The sequence below is a fragment of the Dendrobium catenatum genome, unplaced genomic scaffold, assembly GCF_001605985.2.
Source record: "Dendrobium catenatum unplaced genomic scaffold, ASM160598v2 fragScaff_scaffold_993, whole genome shotgun sequence".
NCBI lineage: Eukaryota > Viridiplantae > Streptophyta > Magnoliopsida > Asparagales > Orchidaceae > Dendrobium > Dendrobium catenatum.
In genome coordinates this window covers 1,672,065-1,697,796 of record NW_021319455.1, presented here as the reverse complement: position 1 = coordinate 1,697,796, position 25,732 = coordinate 1,672,065, and the positions used below count along the sequence as shown (strand labels likewise).

Here is a 25,732-nt window from a genome sequence, read left to right as displayed (position 1 = left end):
ACTTGGAGGAAAGGGACCGAGTGCTAGAAGAATTGAAGAGGCATTTGTTGAGGGCGCAGCAAATTATGAAGAAGCAAGCAGATGGGCATAGAAGAGATATCCAGTTTGGGGCAGGGGACAAGGTGTTCTTAAAGCTTCGTCCATATAGGCAGAAGACAGTCGCCAACAGGAGGAATGAAAAGCTGGCTCCAAGGTATTTTGGTCCGTATGAAGTAATGGAAAAGATTGGGACAGTAGCTTATCGTCTGAAACTACCCCCATCGGCGACTATACACCCAGTTTTTCACGTCTCCCAGCTGAGAAGGGTCATTGGTGAGCACATCGCCATTCCAGAGCTACCGCCGACACTTACGGAGGAGTTAGAGGTGATCCTGGAACCTTTGGAGCTGAGGGGTGTTCGCCAGAAAGGAGAGGGAACTAAGGAAGTGTTGATCCAGTGGAAGAACCTTCCTGACTACGAGGCCACATGGGAGCAGAACGTTGTATCTTTCTTTGTTTTGCTTTTATTGCTAGTGAAATACAAGCCGTTTCTTGCATTTTCTCTCAAATTTCCCTGTTTTCCTGCTGTTTTCTCTGCTGTTGACAGCAGTTTGCTGCTGTAAATTTATTGGTTTGGGTTAGAATTACTTGTGAACCAAGTAATTCCTATCAATCTATTAGTACTAAAATAACACTCCATGTATTCGATTTTAGATCTCCTCCAACAAAAACCTTTAGACTCTAAGGTTGACCTTCATAATTCAAATTTTCCTTTAACTCCCTCTCTAGTCTTATCAACAAGGAGAATATCATCAACAAAAAGCATACACTAGGTTACATGCTCTTTTAAATGTCTAATAAGAACATCCAAGACTAAAGCAAAAGAATATGGGCTTAAAGCTGATTATTGTTGTAGTACAACTAAAATAGGAAAATACTTGGTCAAACCACATTGTGTTTGAACACAAGTATAGCTCCTACATACATATCCTTAATGACTTTAATATAAGCATTATTAACTCCTTTCTTTTCTAGAACACTCTAGAGCACTTCTCTTGGCACTTTATCATATGCTTCTATATATCAATAAATATCAAATATAGATCTTCTTTATTCTCTCTATACTTCTCCATCAAACCTTTAAAAACATGTATAGTTTCCATAGTAGACCTACTCAACATGAATCCAAATTGATTTTGAGAAACATTAGTATGTCATGTTGCAACCCATGTTCAATAACTCTCCCATAGTTTTAATGTATGACAAATTAACTTAATTCCTCTATAATTCGCACAATTTTGTGCATCACCTTTATTCTTAAAAAAAATAGGGATTAACACACTACTCCAATAATCTGGCATCTTTTTAGTCTATAAAAACAAAAAAAATGGCAAGAGAAGATGAATATCCAAATCCAGTCCAAAATGAATCATGTATCTCAGAAAAAAAATGTCTATATCAAGCAAAATTTTAGAAACAGAAAACTAGCTACACAAAATCAACTGTTGAATATTATGAAAGACAGAATATAGCTTCTAGAATTCAATCATAAAAAATCTAGAGCATTAAAACAACAAAAACCTAAACCACTCTCACTGAAAAGAAGAATAAAGATACATCTTTAGAAGTTAAGTTAGTTTTTAACAAATAGTATAAAAAACACAAAAAAGCGTCCCAATTTTCTTTGTGCACATTTAAACTGCCAATAAAAATTTCTATAGAGCAAATTAAAACTTCTTCTACTAACAAAAGTTGGTTCTTTAATAATTTTGGATAAATTCGTTTAAAATAAAACATAGAATCATTAAGCAATCGGCCTCTTTAAAAAAAGATAAAATGGTTGTGAAAAAGAAAGCCATCTCTTTATTAAGCCTGTACTAAGATGTTGGGGAAGAAGGAGATAACACAACTTAAGTTCTTTATCTATTAAAAAAACTTAAACAAATTAAGACCAAATAATTTTTTAGCTTAGTTGTCACACCACCTAAACCAAGCAAGAAGTAAAATTTCCACCCAAACATGCATGGAATCATCAAAAGCTATCTCATGCCAGGCCAGCATAAATGTTTATGCATCATAAATTTAAATAGAGATGTGCAAGAGAAGGAACCTTTCGATGGATCGAAGGGTCCACCTATATCAATCCAGTCATAGGATGTCACATGCACAGTGCCATAAAGAAGCTTGCTCAACACAATCATCCCCGGATGGTTATGGAGGGGTATTATAGAAGAAGGCGGCATACAAAATATTCCAATCTGCATAGATATTTGAAAAGGATCATAATGTGGAATAGGCAGAAATATTGTCTTACACACCATCTATATCCTGATATCCACTTAACAGAAGTACAAAAGTCCAGCGCTGGAAAAGTATTTTACAAAGCCAAACCAAATGAAATTAACATATGAATCAAAAGACCTACAGAGAAGCTGTCGCATTCATGGATATGCAAGTATTTTATTGGAGACGAATACTGGTTGCTCCCATTTGAAGAATTTGGGCCTCTCCAATTCCGAACTACCTGAGCTTCTTGTTCTAGGCCGACATTTGTAGGCTTTATCTCATCTGTGATTAATTTGTATCATCATTAAAAACTAAAATGGGGAAATATCATTCAACATGTAGTCACACAAGAAACACTTAAAATCATACGTGATTCACAAGGACGCATAGGCCTAAATCCAAATTTTATAATCACAAATAATCAAGCTTGTGACACATAAATGATTCTCTTACACTACTGGCTATAACCTGCTAAGTGCTAACACATAATTCATTTTCATCCATATCATGAAAACTAAGTAGAGCTTGTTATTCTTTAGGAATATTTAGAAGTTTGTTAAGCGTGTACTAAGATGACGATTTGCTAGTAAATGGAACAGGGTTCAGAACTTCAGCTTACAGGTGAATCATTTAATCAAATCCATCTAGCATGCTCTATTGATCATAAATACAAGTTTATTATATTTGATTGAATAGTGGTCCTAATCAACAAGCAAAATCACTTATTGTACAATCAAATCCATTCAAAAAGTCATGCAAAGTAGAATGAAAAAGAGGAGAGTAGAAAATAGGACATGTTCACTAAATTTTTTTCTCATGTTCTAAAGCCAAAATAAGATAAGTTGCATGTAAGTAGAGAAATAATTGTCTAGGAAAAAAAATATGAAAATCATTTTTTTTTTACTTGATTAGAGTTTGTTAATACTTGTTGAGATCTTGATTATAAGAATGCTTATTATATAAAACTTTTTTTTTACAATCATGGTGATATATATATGTTTTAGTGGAGAGAAAGATTATACCATAATTGTTGTATATGACTCTTATTTGTTGTACAATTTAGTAAGGCAAATGAAACAAATATTAATATACTGCTTATTTGATGGTACAAAAAAGTCTGTGTTCATAAATATTGAAGAAAAAATATCTCTTCTAAATAGATTTTGGGAAATAAATCAATTGTTATAAACTCAACACGAGACGACATAACTTAGTAAGGCTTGCATCAGGTTGGGTCTTGACAGATGAGTCACATGCATCTCTAACCATATTCATATAAGAATCAAATTCAAATATAGCTCCTGATATAAACTCTAAATAAAAGTCTCTCCTTTCAACAGTTTGCCTTAGGCATACCATTATAAATAAATTGGTGTGAATCATTTTTTTGTATGGATGAACTGCATCATCATTGCATGTATAAAAATGGTTATTGTCACATCGACCACATGGGCACTTGATTTTACTTGAAGATATATTCACACTTTTTGGGAATAAGAAATTGATGACTCCTCCATACAATTAACAAAATAATTTGATAAATGATTGGTACTCTTTAAATGACAATACATGCCTACACAATTGTTGGTAATATCTTCTAAATTATGCAAAAATATATCAAAGGTCTAGGTGTGAAAAAAATGATCATTTTCAAATCTTTAGATCTCTACTTAATTTGAAAAAGAATCATTTTTATATTCTTTTCAAATCAAATGATTCTTGTAGATGTTAAAATAGGTTGGACAAAGGGTAGATACACCTACATAGAAGTTCTTTACATTTGAATATTAATGGAGAGTGATCGAAAGTGAAGATACTAAGGTCTTAAACAGATCCAAATATAAGATATTAAACAAGGAGAGGGCGGACAAAGGTTCTATTTTAAAGTTTCTCTCTCCTCACTATAGTGAATATAATGTGTCAAGAAAGGGTGTGACACCAAATATAAGGTAATAACTCAAAATGTAAATAGCTATTATAGGCACATAATAATAGGAAATAAGAATGTCTTTTATTATATCATCAAATTATTTTTAAAAAATTATTTATAAATTATTATAAAAGAATTTACATGAGAAAATACATATCATGGAGAGCCTCACACAACCTCTGCATGAAAAACCAAAAATTCAAATCATAAACTAAAAATTCAAAACACAAACAAACAAATCTAGGCCAAATAAAAATATTCTTAAAGTTGGTCGAATTGAAACATGAGTTAGTGACTAGCCTTGCCATACTAAAAATTCAAAACATAAACGAATAAATCTATGTCAACATAAGAAATACCATCTATGCATGAAAATACCGCATTTACATACGTATATATCAACAAAATACCTTTGAAAAATATTTTCAACAAAAAGCAAAGGGAGGGATGTCGTGAGAGAAGATGAAGGCTAGGGAAAGAATGAAAAGACAAAGTAGGGGTGGAGAATGAATAAATAGATCTTTGTGACCGGCCCGAATATCCTGTCGCAAGTCTTATCGTAAAATATTAATATATCTATAGTGAGTGTCGTGACAAAATGGTCATTTTGAAAAGTGACCATGTCATATATACACATTTATTTGGGCATTCTTATGTCGGATCTTAAAAGGGTTTAAGCGATGAGCAACATTTTCAAGGTGCAACACACAAAGCAAAGCCAAAAAGGGTCTTTTCATAATTTAAATAACAAAACACAAGATAAATTTATGCAATGCGCAAAGCCAAATGGGATCTTTCCATAATTTAAATAATCAAATGCAAGATAAATTTATTCAATGCGAATGTCTGGTAGTTTCCGAATTGAGTTCCATGATATTTTCTTCAATGAACCTCTACAGTGACAGATTGTCCAAAGAGTTTCTACATCTCAAATTCTATGGACTAGTAATTGCAATCATGTTAAAACTTATTTCTAGTAAACTTGTTACGCCGGCTCACAGAGAACCGGCCCAGCCAGTTCTCCACTATAGGAGGCGGAGCAAGCCGCCTCCTTTGGCTGTTCCGCCAATGCTGATGGGGCCCGCCCCATCTAATGATTTTTGAAAAATTGAATAGAGGGGGAGGGGCTTGGGTTTAGGAGGGAAATTGTACTAGGAAGGTTTGGGTATTAAAGTGCATGATGGAATTATGGATGTTTTATGTTTTGGATTAATTGACATTAGGGTTTCTTGGAGGCTTGGGCTTTAGACAATCTTGTCTAGAGATTTGGAAGAGACGATCCTCCTCTCAAATTGAGTATCTCTTGTATCTTGCTATTTTATTCATCTTCTAGTGGAATCCAAGTGTGTTTTGAGTTTTTCCTACAGTTTTCCTCTAAATTCTCCATTGTTTTGGCTGTTTGACTGCTGTGGACAGCAGTTTTCTTGTTGTGGTACTTTATTTTGGTTAGGTTTGCTTGTAAATACAAGTATTTCCTATCAAAACTTTAAATAAAAGTTTACACCAAATAACTGTGATAAGGATAATGATAACAATGATGAAAGTTTATTTCATGGAAACAACCACATCACGAAATCAACCTCAAGAATCTTCATCATTAGTCTTAATCAACTATTTAAGGTAAGTTCAATGAATCCTCAGTTTCCATTTTAAACTAAATTATCTTCAATAATACTATTCCAACCATCATTTTAATATAATCATTCCTAATTCATCCTTTCTATTTTTACAAGACATCCATCTTAACATTATCCCATTTCCATCATGCTCAACTATTAATATTTTTTTAATTCCCAACATACAAATCCATGCAACATAATTGGTTTAATTGTAATTTTAAAAATTTACCTTTAAGTCTCAATTATATTCGTTTATCTTATAATAATCCTGAGGCACTCCAACATTTCAATCACTTATCCTTAACTCTAAAAGTATATTATTGTCTATATTCATATTCTTTTGTATGATAAAGCCAAGTTATTTAAATATAACACACCAATGTATCATTATGCCTTCTAATAAATTGTCTAATAAGTAATAGCACACTTCATAAAATTGCAATATCATATAATTAACTTTAGTTATATTAATTTTAAGTCATTTTATTTTTATTTTCTCCATTATTACAAGTTTTCACATATTTCAACAAATGTCTCGACAAAATGAAATGTCATTTATGAAAAACATAAGTCAAGGCACCTTATTTTGAACATATTTTGTAAGCATCTCCATAACCCATTAAAAAAGATATGGCTTCAATATTGATTATTAATGTAATCATATTATAACTAAAATCTCTTTGGGACTCAACAACTATTGATAATACTAGTCAATGCCCAATTATAAATATCTCCAATAATTTCAAATTATCTTGAATACACATTTAGTCATTAACATGCATTAAATCATTTATTGTGGTATTAAAAAAAATGTCTTCTAAAGATCGAATAAAAAAATCATATAAAGAATTTTTCCTGGGGTCTTTACACTTTTTCATTAATTGTCATTACACGAATCATTGTAGCTTTTCATGGCATGATTACAAACTACTTTTTTAAAATGAGTAACTTTTCTAATCCCATGTTCCATTACACCCTCCCATGACTTCATTGTATGAGTCAAAAGTTTAATTCCTAAATAATTGTCATAATGTTGAGTATTTGTTTTGCTTGCAAATATTACTACCAAAATACTTCTCCAATCACCTGGAATCCTCCAAGTACTCAAAATTCCAATGAAAAGATGTGTTAATCAAACCATTATAATATCCCCCACAACTCTCCAATTCTCATATATATATATATATATATATATATATATATATATATATATATATATAATATATAATATTTAGAAATAGTTCTTAATAAAATATGTATGATACATGTATTCAATTTTTTAATATTATTTTAATTGAGCGCATTTTTGTTGTGTTTGACATATTTTCGGTCGCGCAAGAGAGCGATAGCCGAAGGTTTAGACAACGTCTAGGTTGTGCGAACGAGAGGAGGAGAGGGAGAAGAGCGTAGGAGAGGGTAAATAGAGGGAGAGTTGAACGAGATAGATGATGGAGATATTAGATAGGAACAAAACGCCACGGACCGACATTTCGTTTCGTTTGGGGATGTGATGCTACGAACAGTCAAATTTTAAAGTTTACAGATTTTTTGTAATATTTACTGTATGAAATTAAATTTCTGATATTTAGTGCTAGTTGCATCTCGAATAGAGTTTATGGCATTTTCTCAGAACCATGTTATGCTCACCCATATTATTCCTAAGCTGCTTCGATAAAGCAGTTTACTGTTATTTAGTGATTTACCTAATAGCTGGAATGAATCTCTAATCTATGTACAAATTCACTTTTCCTAGATGTACAAATCACGTACATCTTAAAACAAGAATCAAATAAATTCTGTTGCAGCTTCAAATAAGACTATAGGAGTTATCTAGTACATAACATAAATTAATCACGATTTCTACTCTTAAAAACTATCAAGATAGCATAATCTATTTGCAATGGTTGAACTACAGGCAGAAAACCCATTTCAGCAGATTTTCTGTTTGTAAGTGAACCGACAAAGCAAGCAAAAAATTAGCTAGGGCAGACAAAGCCTAAGAATTATAATTATTGCTATCATTCAAAGAACAATTATGCAGAAACAAATCTAAAAAGACCAAAGTGCATATTTTTAGCCCAAATTGAGACACTTACGACAGAATTAAGTCCTTCAAAGAATATCATGCTGCTAATAAATATAATATTGAAAAAATCTTTGATGCACAGATCACTATATATTATAAGAAATAGCTACATCATACTAAAAAAGGCCCTCAACAAATAAAATCTAAAAAAAAAAATATTGATTGGTTGGGAGAAGAAAAAACATTAGAAAAATACAATCGCTGCAGTTTTCTAAAACAATGCCCCTGTCATTTAACTATGTCAATCACATTGACAACAGAGATTCATCATTTCTATACATGGTCATGTAAATTTTGTAATTGCTAACAGCAATACAACATGATCATAATTAATCTTATACCAACATTTCGTTGGCATTAGGCATCCTCAATCTTGATTCCTGTTCGGCAACATCAGATGCAATTTTCTTTTTCACACATCATCCTGCACAACTACTTACCTTGTTAAATTGGTTTAACCCTTCTTCTTCATAATTCATTTAGTGGTTGTTTGTTTGGATGTTTGCAAAATGCATGCCTCTTAGACATGCAAATTAATAAAAATGCATGCATCTTAAAGCTACAAGAGATGTTTAATTGGTTGCAAATCAAATGCATTGAAATAATTTTTTATTATTTTCAGGATAAATTTCAAATACATTAAAAAGTCTCCTCTCTATTATCCACGAGATGGGCTTAGGTAAGGTTGTCAATGATGAGAGAGGGGTCGAAGGAGGTTATTGATTATAAAAACGTTCTAGGCAACAAGGTGGTTGGAAAGGGTGGGGCTTGGTGTGAGGTGGAGGGTTTGGAGGTGGTTGAAGGTAATGAAAGGGCTCAAAGGAGATTGCCTCCAATGGAAAAATAAGGACAAGTGAGGGATACATCATAAAGGGGAGAGGTTGTCATGACATGGAGGGATTCGAGGGAGGTTGAGGGCGACAGGAGGTTTTCGGAGGAGATCGGTGAAGGCGGGAGAGACTTGTGGAAGGTTGCTAATGATAGGAGCAACTCAAGCGAGATTGCCAACAATAGATATTGAGACAAGCGATGGTAGAGCTTAGAAGAGGAAGACGTATGATTTGGAAATCGATTGATTTGACCGATAAGCAAGTAAGGAAATGGGGTCATTATTTCTAATACTTCAAACTTTTACTTTGTATCTGTTTTGTTTTAAACCAAATACCAAAATTTAAAATGTAGGTGATCAAAATACAATACCCTCCAAATGCTTTTAACAAAACAACCCCGAGATTAATTCTATGCGTCCATCTTTGATAAATCTTTTGCCTCCATTCTACATGCCTAACCATAAGTATACTTTTCATATTATTTACAATATGTGTTCAGCAAGCATCTCTTGCCAACATCCATCGTAATATTATAATTTTTGTTACACCGAATTTATTGCAAGCGATTTCTTTGAACATCAAGACTTACCAAATAAGCTTGTTATCACCGTTCTTGCGCAATTATGGCTCAAACATAAAAAGGTTCAAAGTTCAGACCTTCAACATTCCATTAGTATCTCGTTTAAATGACCATAACTTTTAGTATAATGAACTTAGACATGAATACATGAAATCATCTGTTTGTAATATTTAGAGGGAAAAAAAACCCAAAAGCAATTCAGCGAGAGGGATAAGAAATACAATAGAAATATTAGTGTAGAAACTAGCAAATGAAAAATTGTTTGCCCTAATAAGTTTACCTTTTCAACGGCAAACAAGGTGAAGAAGACAAAGCGAAAGGCCAACCAGCAACGAACTCGAACAACGACAAAGAAATGGAAAAGAGGAAAATATATACTTTTCGAAGTGAGAAATATAATGATTCGTTGATTCTATATATTATTTTTTAATTCTTCTTAGTGCGACCATTCCCATGCAAACTCTCTTGGATAGAACACATGATAAATGGTTAAACCACATTTAAAACAAAGACATATATAGCTAATCTCATATGATTGAGTGCATATAATCTTCTTCAAGGTAAATCTCACTCAAAGAGAATTATCTTAAATACTAATTACAATAATGGTAAAGAAAAATTAAAAAAAAAAATTATTCTTAATAAAGTCAAATCTTTGTTGGAGTAAATAATTCAAGATGAGAGCATGAGTTGAACAACATATATCCCCAATAACAAGGATAATATAAAATAATGACAATTTAAATTAGAAACTGCAAGAATTATAATTGATCCTGAAGAAAAAAACATCATTATAAAAAGAAAATGCAATTATGTAACTTCATAAACATCTCATAATTATATAAAGCTCATAGGAAATCAATATGTATGATAATAAATTATTGGAAGTAATTTTAAAAATTAATTTTCAATAGGAAAAATTCAATACGATCAAACCAATGCAAAACACTCCATACCAAAATTAAGGTTGGCTTCATTTGATGAACCTATATCAATGAAGAAATCTTAATTTTTATAATATTAGAATTATTTGTCATTCTTAAATAAAAAATTGAATGAAATTCAAAATAAAACTTAGTATAAAAAACCCATGCTAACTGCTAATTTAATTTAACAAAAGTTGCAAAATGCTAATTCACATCAGAGAAGTAATTAATTTTATATCAATGGAGAGAAGTTTATACCATCTGTGTAAATCAATCCACGGTTAATGCATAATGAACATAATATCAATGCTTGAGAAATTAAGTGATTAAAATACTACTTAGAAGATTAGAGATTCATGAGCAAAATATATAGAAGCAATGCATCATAATTCACATCATATGCAAACATAGGACAAAACTTTTCTCATTTGCTCATCCCTCATCTAAACACAGTTTGGCTAATTCGAAGACTTAATCCAACTTTATGAAATGATAACTTGAGCATAATTTAAAAAAAAAATCGAAAAGAAAACCACCAAATGACTTATTTCAAGGTACATTATAAAACAAGAAAGCATTGGAGAATAGTATCAAACACAAAGAAGACCTCACGAAGAAGCAACTTGATAGAAGATTAGAGCTTCATGAGCAAAATTAATAGAAGCAATGCAGCATAACTCAAGTCATATGTAAACATAGAACAAGATTGTTTCTCATTTGCTCATCCCTTGTCCAAACACATTTTGGCTTATTCGAAGACTTAATCCAACTTGATGAAATGATAACTTGAGGCTAATTCAATAAAAAAAAAATACCAAAAGCAAAACACCAATTAACTTAATTCAAGCTATATTATAAAACAAGAAAGCTTTGGGGAATAGCACCAAACACCAAAAACACAAAACAAACACAAATAAAAAAAAGCATTTACGGATATTTTAACTAAAAACAAATTAATCAGCTGTAAAAGAGCTTGCATGTGAGATAATCATATGGTACAAGTATATTTTATTTTAGTGGGAAGACTTCATCTCGTGCAAATCACAATAGTTTTCATTTAGCAATTCTATATTTTAAAAATCATAAACTATACCTTAAGAAATATTTTGGTTATCTAAACAATTTGAAAATATCACAGAATTATACCTCCCATTAAATATAGGAATATAACTTTAACTCAATAGCAATCAATTTGAAGTTGTCTAGTATAATTACTAAACTAAATTTCTTATATTGCAACTTATTGTTGTCTTCTTTACTCACCTTGATAATAATTCCTACATTTAGAAAACAAAGTAATATGATCTTAATAAGAGATTCAAAATCTATTATAGCGCATCATAGGGTTTAGGGTTTCAAAAATAAATCCAACATGTTAGGCAAAAAATAGCATAACAAATATTCAATTCATAAGACCAAATAATAATAATTTTGTAAAAACTGATAAATTGAAGGAATCAATAAAAACAAAACATCTATGAACTTCTAAGAAAATAAATAAATAAATAACAACCATAATTAAGGATTACAAAAAAACTCCACAATTGAAGTTTCATGGAATCAGTAGAAATCTTGGTCATAAAAAATCTAACACAATCTCAACTCCAGTTGACAACAAAAAATGTAGAAGTAGAGAAAGAAATAAAGAAAAGAAGCCTAAAGAAGAAAATACTATAATTATACAAAATAATAGATTGCTTCTCCAAAAAATCTTGAATTCTATCACTTAAATGGAGAAGAGGAAAAGGTAACAACGAAATGGTGTAGAGGAAAAAGAACACTATAGAGAGACTTAATTTTACTAAGAAGCGTGCGAATGGGGTGAAATTTTTTAAATTCGGAGAGAGCAAACTACCGAAGTCGAACAACAACCAAGAAATGGAAAGGAGGAAAAGCAAACAACGATCCGACAGGAGAAGAACTACTATTATTAGGAGATAAACCTTTTAAAGTGGATTGATGGTGTTCCCTACTTTGGCCAGCCACCCAGAAGGTTCCTTGGCATCGACTTCGGCTAATGTCAAACCCGATCAGAGAAACGGTGGTGCATGTCAAATCCAAAAGCCGGCGACGCATAAATCTCCTCTAGGGACAAAATGACAATGACAAAGAAGAAGACGAGGTATGTAAAATTAGAATAGGCAACCATGGGAGAAAGGAGATAGAGAGATTGGCAAATTAAACCCCTAGAAAATTTGGAAGTAAGAATTTAGGGCTTGAATGAGTTTTATGATTTTTATGTAGGGCGAACTCCTAGATTGTTGCATTCGACGAGAGGGGGAAGTGTAGGAGATAGGTGGCTTCAGCGAGCGAAACCAATTCGGGAAGAAGGTTAAGACGGCAAATGTGAAGGACGAGCAAAACAAAAGTCGAAAAAAATCGAAGAAATTGAAAAAAAATATATGTTAGGATATCCTGATTAAAATATTTCATATGCAGGGCTTTCCATTCTATGATAAACCTATGGTGTGCATTTGTTAATCCAAATTTATTTTTTTTATTTACATTATGAAGGCTAAAATAAGAAATGAGATTGATATCCAATTTAGAGGTTTTAGTACTGGAAATCACCTTTAAAATATCAAAAAACTCTTCCATGGCTATAATTAACAGATAAAGAGAGAGAGAGAGAGAGAGAGAGAGAGGATAATCATGCATTAATCCATTTGAATAAAGAAAATAATCAGATTGCTTCTATCTATTCATAATAATGGAAAACAAAATAGATATGTGATACGCCTTAGGTTTCACAAATTAGGGTTTGCCCTAATTTTCCTTCAAGATGAAATTTCTCCTCCAAATCCAAGAAAAAATCAACACAAGAGGGATGAGAGGAAGAACAAGAACATTTGCATTCAAAATTCAAGAGAAACAAGATACAATTTGTCCACTTCGAGAAGGACAAGGTCTCCCACTACAAACCCTAGAAAAACAAGAGAAAGAAACTAAGGAGGTTAAGAGAAAACTCAAATCTTGCATAACCCTAGAAATCTCCCTCTATTCCTTACTTAAAGCAAGTCAAAAGACCAACAAAACCCACTAGTGGGCTGCCCAAAATGAACCGCCCAGCTCAGGGCAGACCCGAACCAAACCGGTCCAGGATTGGACCGGTTCCGTTCAAGGCCGAACCGTCCCGCCGCTCCGTCGCGTCCTGCGCTCCCCTTCGGCTGGCCGACTGGCGCGGCATTCCCCCCCGCGGCTTTCGCTCGCCCGCGGGTGCTGTCCCTCCCTCTGCGACCGGGAGGCGGATCGCATCAATATGGTAAAAGCTTTGATCTAATTGATAAAATTAAAATAAAATCTATAAGGTTTGATCAAATTGATAAAACTAATATAAAATCTAAAAATTCAAAAAAAAAATCTTGAAGCAGAAAGGTAAGTAAGAGAGGTACTACTACGCCTCGGTTGCGAAGGCGGGGAAGCCAGGCGGTGATTAATTAAATCTAGAGGGAGAGACAAAAGAAGAAGAAGATTCATACCATTCCACTGCAGGAGAAATCGAAGGTAAGAGGTAAGGAGGGTTCGCACTCGAGAGAGGGCAGGGAGGCAAGGCTGGTTCGCACCAAAGAGAGGTTTCGCAGAGAAGGAAAACATTTTGCATACCAATGAGAAAAGGCGGGGATGACCTCTGGGGCCTAACAACCCTCGGGCAAAGGGAAGGAAGAAAAAAAAAAGAGAAGAAGAATGGGAGGGAGAGGAAGAAGAAGAAGAAAATAGATAAGAGGAAGAAGTATAAAATAGAGAAAAGGAAGGAAAAAAAGTAGAGAAGAAGGGAAGAAAGGGAAAAATAGAGAAGAAGCGGGGGAAAAGGATGTGCATTATTTTGACCTTGTAGAATAGTTAATTTTCTTACTACTTAAGTAAACAAAACAAGGAAAAACCTATTATCCTTAAGTTCTATATTAAAGATTTCATTCATTTGTTCTAGGCAATTCCTATCAGTTCCAGTAGCATTTCCAAAGATGTAATAAACTAAGATCTTAGCATTACATCCAAGAGAAAAGTTCCATAAAAAAACAAAATCTTAAAAAAATTAACAAACTAAGATCTTAGCATAGTATATTTAAGCATCAAAAGGCAACAACTACGTAACCGCTGCTGGAATTTTAAAAAGTTGAGATTTTTTTTTTTCACTCAATAACAGCTTTTTATCTTGGCAGATATATCTTATGATGAATTTCTATATATATATATATATATATATATATTATCTTAGGTATAGGTTGGATCAATGCAAGGTTGATTTGAGCCCAACATAAGTTGTTAACTTTGATATTATTTTTATCCGAGTTAAAATATGATTTAATAAGGATTTAACATTCAATCCCTCAAAAGTTTAATTCTTAATTCTATACATAGGCCTGAAATTTTACATGCAAATATAGATCAATTCTTAGTTCTATACACAAATACATCAGTTGATTTGTAAATGCATACATAAAATATGATTAAGAGAATTAATTGAATGACAAGGCAATTGAAAATGTAAGAGACAAGGAAATGGAAGATTAAGCCAATGAAAAAATAGTCAGATAGTGACAATAGATGTTTAAAAAATCTTCTAAAGAAAGAATTTATAGGAAAAGATACAAATTCAAAGAAGCCTGCTCCTCAAAAACGGCTCCTGGGTTATAAGAAGCTCAACTCTGAAGAAGATTAATAAAAGAAGAATTACAACAACTGATGCTTGAACTTAAGATCTTGATAAGCTTATACTACGAGCCTACAACCAATGGAGCCTTAATTGGTTCATATATAAATCCATTCACTTGCACTATATGTGAGGATAGAAATTTTTTGTGAATGCTAAAAAAATTTAGAGATTAAAACTATTGACACAGTACAAATGAAAGAACCGTGTCTTTAATTGAAGGTCCGCTAACAACCCCTTCTAGCCATGGAAACGATCCATGTGCCAGGAAAGGATTAATCTATAAGCTTTTAGCTACAATAACGGCCAAGTATGACATACCTGGGTTAGAATACCACTCCGCAGTAGGTCATTTTTTCAAAAGTGGATTTAGTAGGTTTGGCATTGGGCAGCTATTTCTCTATCTCCTTGTTTTTGGCAAGATAGACTGATTATACTGCGAGGGTCCTTGTCTTCTAAACATTCTTTTCTCCACAGGTAAAACCTTATATTGGAGACCAAAGTGTTCTTCTAATTTTTGTTGTGGGAGGTATTAATTGTCTTGAGGTCTGTTTTCCATTTGTTTCCTAGCATTTGATATCACCTAAATAAATTTAGTTTGAGTAGTTTACTTCAATGCTTGCGCTATGTTTTAGGGTGCGTTTGGGACGGCGGTACTGCTGCTTTACTTTATATAAAGTTATTAAATCATTGTTTGGGACATTGCGGTAGAACCACAGCAGAAAAAATTCGCGGCACCTAGTTGCTTCCCGCGACCATTCGCTATCTCCCACGGTCCGCTGCTTTCGACAAAAAAATGAGCCTGCTGCAAATATTCGCTACCGTCATCTGAAGCCTTCAACACCGCTTCCGACTACCACCGTCATCCTCCTCATGCTCATTCCTGAACGAAAAAAAAAAAAGAGAAACTGCAGCCGCCTGAATTTGCACTTGTGATTACGATCGTGCTTCTATTTGGACAGAAACGGCATGCTCTAGAGCCGGATCGAGTGAAAGATAGGGCGAGCATAGAGGAAGAGACGAGCGGGAGGAGCAGAGTAGGTAGGCGAGCGTCTCAGTGTCCTGAAATCAGGAATCCTATTATCCTTCATAGGATCCTTAAACAGATCAAAGCCGGCATCAAAATCCCCTTTTTCACACAAGAATTTCAGCGGAGCAGAGGCGGCAAACGTCCTCGAAGGTGGAGATAGCATGGTCGAGCATGCGGGCGGGTCAATAAGCAAGAATGACGGTTCCACGAAGGACTTTTGAGCAGCAGCGGGGTCGGACTTGCGGGATTCAAGAAGAGATTAGACATCTTCGAATCGGCGGGCCGTGGCGAGGCGGCAGACTGTAAGCTCGACGGCGAAGCGGCTAGAGGTGGGAGAAGAAGAGGGGTACGGCACGGAGGACATGATTGAGAGAGCTTTGTCGGGGTCATACTCCTTGAGGAGGGACTTGGCGGCAGAGGCTAAGGAAGTGGCGTCAGCATCGGAGGCGTTCACGACAGCGGCGGATTTGGCGACGCTGTTCGAAAGGCGGGTGAGCGGGTGAGTACGAAGCGGGGAAGGAGCGAATGGCGGCGGCTGGTAGCAGAGAGCATCGCCATTTTTTGTAGTGGAGAAACGGTAACTGAGAGGTAGGCGAGCGTCTCAATTAACATTTCTTACTTGTGCAATACATGATTCGGTTGTTTATCAAAATGGATGATTTCAGTGAAGATTATAAGCTTATTGTTTCTCGTGCTCGTAAGATTTTAACTTTTACATCATTTTTTTTTTCAATCTCAATATATATAATAAGGATATAAAAGTAATTTATTCCTATACATGTGCAGCACAACAACTTGACAGTTATATTCCCAAACAAAATGTATTGCTTATTGTACATCAATTTTTGAAAGCAGCTTTATATACAATAATTTTGTAACCTACTTTATCGACAGCTGCAGCAGTCCCAAACGCACCCTTAATGTATATTAAGGCATCCCCATATTGTGATCGCATACTATTCCCTTTGAGATAGAGTCCATTAAAAATTGATTTATTAATGAATCTTTTGACCTGTTATAAATTTTATAAACTAACTTTCAATCTTACCAAGTTGCCTTCCTTGTCCCATTGCAATAAAATTGAACGAATAGAATGTTGTATATTATTAGGCTTTTCAAATCCCTTGGATATGCATATTCTTTGAGTGCTTTTAGAGCATTACCAAATGAGATCTTTTACGGTTGTTTATGCTTTCTTTTGAAGGAAGATTAACTGAAATTACTCAGAAAATTCTTAGAGGCAAGAACAACAAAAGAAATTCCCTAAAGACTTATCTTCTTCACCAAATAAACAAATACTTTAGGCAACTCCTACTCAAGCAAATTTCTCGTACATTTTTAGCAAAGACTTTCAACGAAGAAAGAAGGAAATAGTGTAAAAAAACAGAGAAGAAGGGAAGAAAGGGGAAAATAGAGAAAAATCAGGGAAAAAGAATGAAGAAAAAAATAAAGAAGAAGAAGAAGAAAAAATAGAGAGGAAGATGAGGAAGCTGAGCAAGAAGAAAAAATTGGTAGATGTTACCTGTGCGTGAGAGAGGGTCGGCTGCAGGGAGGGCTTTGGGTCACGCGAGAGAGGAGGCAGGGGGCTTCGTTCTATCTGGGTCATGCGAACGAGAGGGCCGGCGGCAAGGAGAGCTCCGGATCGCGCGAGAGAGGGGGAGGCGGAGGGCTTCGTTCCATCTGGGGCATGCGAAAGAGAGGGAGAAGGCACGAGAAACTGAGAGTTGCGGGAGAGATTTCATTAGAGGATAAGAAAGGAGCGAGCAAACTATCGAAGTCGAACAACAACCAAGAAATGAAAAGAAAGAAAAGTAAACAACAATCCAGTAGGAGAAGAAGCTACTATTTTTAGGAGATAAACCTTTTAAGGTGAATTGATGTCGTTCCCTTCTCTTGCCAGCCGCCCGAAAGATTCCTTGGCATCGACTTCGGCTACTGTTGAACTCGATTAGAGAATAAGTGGTGCATGTTGAATCCAAAAGCCGGCGAGACATAAATCTCTTCCAGGGACAAAATAGCAATGAAGAAGAAGATGTGAGAGTAGGAGGCCATGGGAGAAAGGAAACATAGAGATTGGCAAATTAAAACCCTACAAAAAGTGGAAGTAAAAATTTAGGGGTTGAATGAGTTTTACGATTTTTATCTGGGGTGAACTCCTGGATTGCTGTGTTCAACGAGGGGGGGAAGCATGGGAGACAGGTGGCTTCAGCGAGCGAAACCAATTCGGGAAGAAGGTTAAGACGGCAAATGCGAAGGAGGAGCAAAAGCATAAGTCGGAAAAAATGGAAGAAATTGAAAAGAGGCGTTAATAAGTTACTTTTTCAAATGGGGATATTTGCTGGGTTCGACGAGCAAGGCAGTCGCAGGCACCGATGATGGGAAGAACAGAACAGCGTGACATTTGATCGTGAGTATATGAAATTGTATATAACAACGTAAGAATATAATGTGCCATTTTGTGTAGGAATGCATTGATAGGAAGAAGAAATAACGAAAGGAAGCATCGGGAAATTTGGTTGCGCGCAGATGGAATGATAGATAAACATGGAAGATCGGATTATACAAAGAAGTTTCTGAATAGTAAAACAAATTAACAATGGATATTGATTTAAAGTTTTAGAACGAACGATCGGGATGATATATAGGGATATTCACAAGAGACACTTATAATAGTGTGTGTGTGTATATATATATATATATATAGTTTTATTCATTATACTTTTACCAAATAATTTCTTCCTTAAAACTCCTACTTAAACGATAATGATAAATCCTAATACTAAATAAGAAAATTTGGGGGTTGATATCAAGTCAATAATCAATAGTAAATTTATGTCTAAACTGATGAATGAGATCGATCTCAAGCATAAGTTTGAAATATGACTAGTTGGGTATAATAGAAAACAAACATAACCAAGATACAAAGAATATTTCAAAAAATTTCAAGTGCATACAGTTTATAGAATTACTTGAACAATAATATACAAGAAAGTTATTATCACATGATATGGGTAAGTAGCCATTTTAAATATTTCTATTATGTAATAAATTACTCCATAACATCAAGAACATGAACAAAGGAACATGACCAAGAAAGAGTGTTATCACTTCATAACAATATAAAAATTATTTTGAAACAGGAAACCAAAGAGGCATGCTACGAGCAACAGTTTGATTGCCTCTATAATGAGCTAGAAGTAATATGTTTAAGCCACATAAATAGTCTCTCTATAATGCAGGGGTAAAGTTATGTAGATCAAACCCCTTCCAAAACCCTGCAATGGTGAGAACTTCATGCATGATGTTATGCCTTGAAGATAGCAACATCCATAAGGTAATGCCACAGCCACAAGTGATGTAAAATGGCATTTATGCTGATCGGTAAAGCTGCACTGTTTCTACAAAAGTTTATTTCTATATGTTTGATCAATTTGGAATATTTCCCACTTCAAATGGATAGTCAAAGTGACTTTTATTTGAGAAAAGATAAAGCTCCAACTTTAAATTAGCATGTAGTTGACACTATTTTCATCATAAAGATAATGACAAATGATTTTGCATAAGAAAGCTGCATGGGAGTTATAATAAAAAAAAAACATAAAAAAATAATAGCCTCACCTAATATAGAACAAATGTTTTCGATTGCTTCTGCTGATACAGGACCATTTGCAGAGAGAGATCCTTTACATGCTTTGTATAATCTCCGTATAGCAGGCATACTGTGCACAGGTACAAATAATCCAATACAGAAGAACTCACAAAATGATAGCCAGCAAGATCAAATAGAAATGTCTGGCTCCTCAACTTTAAAATAGTCAACCAAAAGAGCAAATTTTAGCTCTTCCTTTCATAAACAGAACCTTCCTTGCAGAATTCCTTTTCTTCGCTGAATTGACAGAAGGGCTTGCATAAATTTGTATTTCATCATATGTGTGAAAACAAAATGTCATTATTATAGCAACTATAAGAGAAAAGATCAAAAAAAGTTCCCCCGACTAGTTGTGAAGAGTCATTTTAGCCCTGGACTTTGTAAAAGGGTTGATTCGGTCCCCAAACTCTTTAAACTGGGACAAAAATAGTCCTACCATCTAAATGTCCTATTAGATGTCATGACAATGTGCCCGAAAGTAACGGTTGAGGCATGAATATAGGGTATTTTGAGTCTTTCAGCTTTATTGTTGATTAATTTTTATTTACTATTATCATCTTTTGAAAACTTATCCTAGCTAACAGGGCCCTCACACCTGATCTCGCATAGCCAAAGATGACTAGAGAGGCAAGATGCGAGATGGGACAGGAACGATTGCTGGAAAATAATTAATAGCATTAGTTGATATTTTTAGAATATGAAATTTAGAAATTTACAAAATTAAAATAATTAAGTATTTAATAGTACAAAATTTTAAAATTTTTACTAAATAAAATAATTAAAAATAATAACTATTTAAATCATATAAATTTAATAATTCCTAATATATTAACATCCTAAATACTTAAGAACTTGATTACTTGTAATTGATTTAAGGATTAATGTGAATAAACTATTTAGATTAATTCTGAATTATCTAATAAGTAAGCAAGTAGAATATTATGAAATATTATGAAATCTTTAATGAATGTTAAGTTGACCTTAGTGTTTCAGCTTTATTGTTGATTAATTTTTATTTACTATTATCATATTTTGAAAACTTATCCTAGCTAATGAGGCCCTCACACGTGATCTCATATAACCAAAGCCGATTGGAGATGCGAGATGGGACAGGAACGACTGTGGGAGATTTCATGACGTGAGGAGGTCCGCCTACGAAGTTACAAACGACATTTTGAAGGGAAGTTGCGTCTTACCCTCACCTTACCTATCAATATTGAATGCCAACAAACGATCGAGGGGCTTACAAGAGTAGCTCCCGAGCATTCGATGAAGAGGAGAGGAAGCAGACAACCTCAATCTTCTTCATGCGATGACTAGAAAAAAACTCATTAAAAAACCTATTCTCTAATATTCATGAAAAGATTGAAGATTATCATGAGAGATTATAACTACGATGGTAATGAACCAAGTTCATGCAAATTACCATCAACTTATAATACAAAATTTTGATTTCGAGTCAACTTAAAATTAAAATTGAGTTTAACTAAAGATGATTGCTTTCTACTAAATTTTTCGAGTTGATTCTAGCAATATTTCTTTATTTAAGAAATTAATAAATTCTTAAATTATATATATATATAACATAAATATGTATTGACATATGACATGAATATATTTATACATTGTATGTTTATTGTATATATTTGAATACATATATATGAGTTAAGATACATGTAAGTGCAATTTCAATGAATTAAATTAAATTTGATCTAGCTAATCTAAGTTTAAGCAAATCAATTTTGATTTTATATTGTTCATGTTTGCTTCATGCTTGTTAGCATTTGACATTTTTTATTTACATTTGATTTGTTATTATTTAACTTGTTTGAAAAAATAGACATAAATAATTATATCAACTAAAACAGCAAGTTTAATTATTTTAAATAAAAATACTAAGCATAAGACCTCATCATATAAGAATATTTTTTAACCCCACATGCAAACACTGTGAAAAGATTTGAAAATTTACTTCGTGAAGATAGCTAGTGTATATGAGAAAATAAGGTAAGTAGGAAATTAAATCTACTTAAAATTTTCAGGAAGAAAAAATATATAACCAAAATACCATTTTTTTAAGACCATTAACGTCAAGTTTCATTAGTTTAGATACAAGACTATTTTTGTCCTTGTTTAAAGAGTCCCGAGACCAATTTGCACATTTATATAATCTGTGACTAAAATGACTTGAGAGAATAGTTGGGGAGACCATTTTGGTTCTTTTCTCACAGCTATAATATTTCAAAAACATGTCCTAAACTAGAAGCACTGCATGCATTTCTTTTAGTTCATTGCTGCGGCTATTTTACGGCACCAGGAAAGGTTATGAACTCAACAGGTTGATTGGACAGCCAAAACAGATTAAACAAAAAATTTGTAAGGAAAATCCTATCATCTTCAGCAATTATGGATATCAAAGTATTTGTGAAACTCAGATGGATTCTATGTGTTTCTGATTGTTCCTATGCTATTAGAATAATCGGAGGTTTTCCACATATCTACTAAGGATTGTCATCTTAAATGACCTGAATAAGTGAATTTTACTCAGTATGAACCTATGAGAGCACTTATTCATATGGCGAAGCAAGACATAACTAAAAAGACAAAAAATTTCCTCTTTTAGACATATCCAGGCAAGATCCTAGGCATAAGTTCCTTTAAGAAGAGAGAAACCAACAAACTTAATAGATATTTCACCTGCATAAATTGAAAATTAACGTCACATTGATTTCCAAAATAAAAATAATAGCAAGTCCAAGGATGCATTTAAAGGGAAAGCACATCAACCTGACTACTTGGAGCAAAAACAGATGACAAAGGCATGCACAATGCACGAATAATGGATAAATGGCAAGCTAAGAATAATATTATGAACAAAAATAGTAAAAAAGCACAAGAAGGTCTCTTCAATGCAGGTCTAGAAAGGGCTTGTGCATGCAATCTTGGCCTTGCAGTGCTAAGAAGTTAATTCAGTGAACAACAATGACACATTAGATAAACAAAGCTTTGCCAATGTCTATCTAGTATTCACATAACAATATTATTTAACTAAAACTTGATAACTAGTAACTTAAGATACACTAATAAATGGGGGTGGACAAAATAATTTCTAAACGAAAAAATTGAAGCAAACTAAAGAAATGATCAGATTATGAGTTTGATTAGCAATTTTCATAATTGTATTGGTTTGATTTGATTTAGGCTTGATACTTCATGGGAAATCAAACAAACTGAACCCAACAAAAAAATGAAATGCATATTGTATCTCAACTCATTGGACCAAGAAAACAAGTATTGGTCCTAAATTTATAACTAGTAAAATCAATTTTCTATTTTAGGTATTTAAACTGAACTAAACTGAAAACCAAATTAAACCAATCAAAATCATATTTTTTATTCAAAATCAGAACTTAACCAAACTAAACGGTTTGGTTCGAGCACTTTGGGTAAGTTTTGGTTTCCATCCTCAAAAGTCAGTTCAATTTGGCTCCAAACCCGTGCTAGATTAGCGACCAAAATGGATTGTGCCAACCACTAGTAACAAGGGACCCAGTGAAATGATATTCATACTTGAAATTGGTGCATAAGCTATGCTTTTATCAATTTTTTGGTTATTACATTGCTCAAGCATTCAAGCGAATAGGCTAGTTGTGGTCATTTCTATGTGGTGAGTATGTTGTTGCTTTTCACTATTTTAAAGAGAAAGAAGTTGAGAGAAAAAAACACCATCAATTTACCAGCATTGAGAAAAATCCACCATCAATTTAACGTAATATTTGCCATAAATGGTGTACAACAATCTGGAGCAGTCAGATAAGGATAAACAAATGTTGAGAGGTTACTATTCACGGAGGAACAGTGGGGTTAATGTTATCATCTTACCCCTTTTGCAAACATGTTATTTCCTTGACTAAAAAGTTAATAATTGAGCCAACATAACCATTTTTTAAAGAACTGCCCCCTAATTGAGTGGGAAAAGCACAACCTTAATATTTCCAGAGCCACTTTTAACTAGTGGCACAGATTAAGACCAATTACAAAAAATAGCATTGTTAGAACTAGGCCAAAAAAAGAAACTCAAGGATGATCTTTTAAAACCATATGGATCAAGGAAGAATAGTTTTTTGCAAAAATATGCATGAAATTGAGGATGTAAATTAACATCATAATGTTCACATCAATGTGAATTATCGGATAAAATTATAACCGAAAAGAAGAAGAAGAAGATGAAGAAAAAGTCCAAAATAGTACCTCTCAACTATTTCCATGTAGCCAATTTAGTCTAAGAGTCATATTTCAACAATTTATTATTATTATATTGACAAATGAAATTTAGTTTAAATTACCTTCATTTTCTCCTTAATTACTCCATATCTCTAGTTTTAAAGTAGTCACCCCCAACATGTACAGTCAACTTTTCTTACTTATATGCATTTATATAAGTTTGTCTTTAATTATCACAACTCTCTCCTTACTTAGTCCACCCTCTCTCCCAACTTTAACACCACCAACCCATCCCTTCTTGCCTAATTAATGCTCATCAGATGTACCAAAATGAACATGCAACAATAAACATTTCATTATATCCTTTTTATAATTAAATATCATCTTAAGACTCTCTTAATTATGATTTATCTCAAATATGCCGGCCAGACCGCCCATCCCTACCCTGCATTTTTCCATCCCCCTTCAACCCCCATAATATTTTGTTTCTCTTGAATCTATCCCCTCTCTCTATAGAAATCTTTCTACAACCACATTTCCAATTTGTCCATATTGTTCAAGGCTCATATCCAAAAACTCAACATCAAGTGATTAAGACATGACATAGGACCCCAATGATTATTAGAATAATTTTAAGTTGCTCGAACTCTATAGCTGAAACCAGAGGAATCGGGAAGAGAATGAAGAGATAAAACTAAAACAGGGAATTTCAACTTCGCTGCAGCTTAACAACATTTGTTATTGTTCTTGAATAAAGTGTAACAACATTCAGTCATTTTGGTATTCTTCTTGAATACAGTGTAACAACATTCTTGAAAGCAAATGCCGCAAATCAGTAACTAATTAATGACAGTTTCATAGCTTTAGTACGATCAGTAATAGCATCAGATTCTAGCACATTCCATTCTCTTCTGGCTGTCACCCATTCCTGAAACCGTGCATTTAATAAAATGAAGAAATGCCAATTTACTGAGCTTTTGTAAGTTGGCAAATGCTCAACCACTTTACGCTACTGATAATAAAGATCTTGCGTGACCTCCATTGTGGCCTATAGAAATGATTAGATTGACAACATAATGGTCTAAAATTTGCATACTCTAATTACCAAAACAGCCTCAAACTGCATTGTGTATCCACGTACCCCTGAATTCCAACCCTGACAGATAATAAACCTACCGATTCCATTATGAATTCAGGCAAAAGAGAGCTTATAGCACGACAAGCAGATGATTATAGCAATTTCGGCAATGAAGAACTATGGTAACGAACATCTTAGAAATAAAATAACCTGGAAGCCTCAGTTCAAACAATATCCCACGACCGAAAGACCAAACCACTGAAGGATGGGAACTTGCGACAGAATTACAATTGGAACAAAGGAAATCACTTTTACCAGAAAAGACCAGGCAGCTTAAAAGGATTAACAGATTTGAAGAAGATGATGCGGGGAAACAAAACATACTTGTGGCTCTAGGGTTTCTGCAAGGACGAACGGCGCGCGTATGGGGACATGCAGTGGTTCGAATCGCGGAGCGAATCGGGGCTGGAGCGGTGGAGTTGGATCGCGAATGTGTACTTCAGCCGTCGGATTGTATTCCGATTTATACGTGCTCGGTGATTACCAAGGCACGCCACCACGCCGCCGCCTGCGGGATGCAAAAGATAATGGCATAATTGCGTAAATTTATCTAATATCTTGAGTATTTGGAAATTTCGAACTTAGTAGAAAAAAAAAAATAACCTAAAACATTTTTATATAGAGGTTACAGCATCTTAGTCTATTTATTTACCTAATATTTAAATTTTTGTTATACAATTATAATATTGAAATTATTATTTTTTTACCTAACATTTAAATTTTTGTATTTATTTATACAATTATAATATTTAAATTATTTTTAATATGATTTAAATACCGTGAATTTGTGATATTGTATAAATA

General features: G+C 33.7%; 1 protein-coding gene across 1 annotated transcript in view; it reads right to left on the bottom strand.

The window, feature by feature from the left end:
• Nucleotides 1–25,501, bottom strand: part of LOC110116525 (plant cysteine oxidase 5) — a 32,084-nt gene extending 6,583 nt beyond the window's left edge. The window contains exons 1-4 of the mRNA XM_020850124.2: nt 25,253–25,501; nt 19,536–19,803; nt 2,405–2,547; nt 2,090–2,237 (exon numbers count right to left, since the gene is read on the bottom strand). Of these exons, the coding sequence (XP_020705783.1) occupies nt 2,090–2,237; nt 2,405–2,547; nt 19,536–19,635 (391 nt within the window). The 5' untranslated portion in view covers nt 19,636–19,803; nt 25,253–25,501. The remainder of the gene's footprint in view (nt 1–2,089; nt 2,238–2,404; nt 2,548–19,535; nt 19,804–25,252) is intronic.
• Between the last annotated feature and the right edge of the window lie 231 nt (nt 25,502–25,732).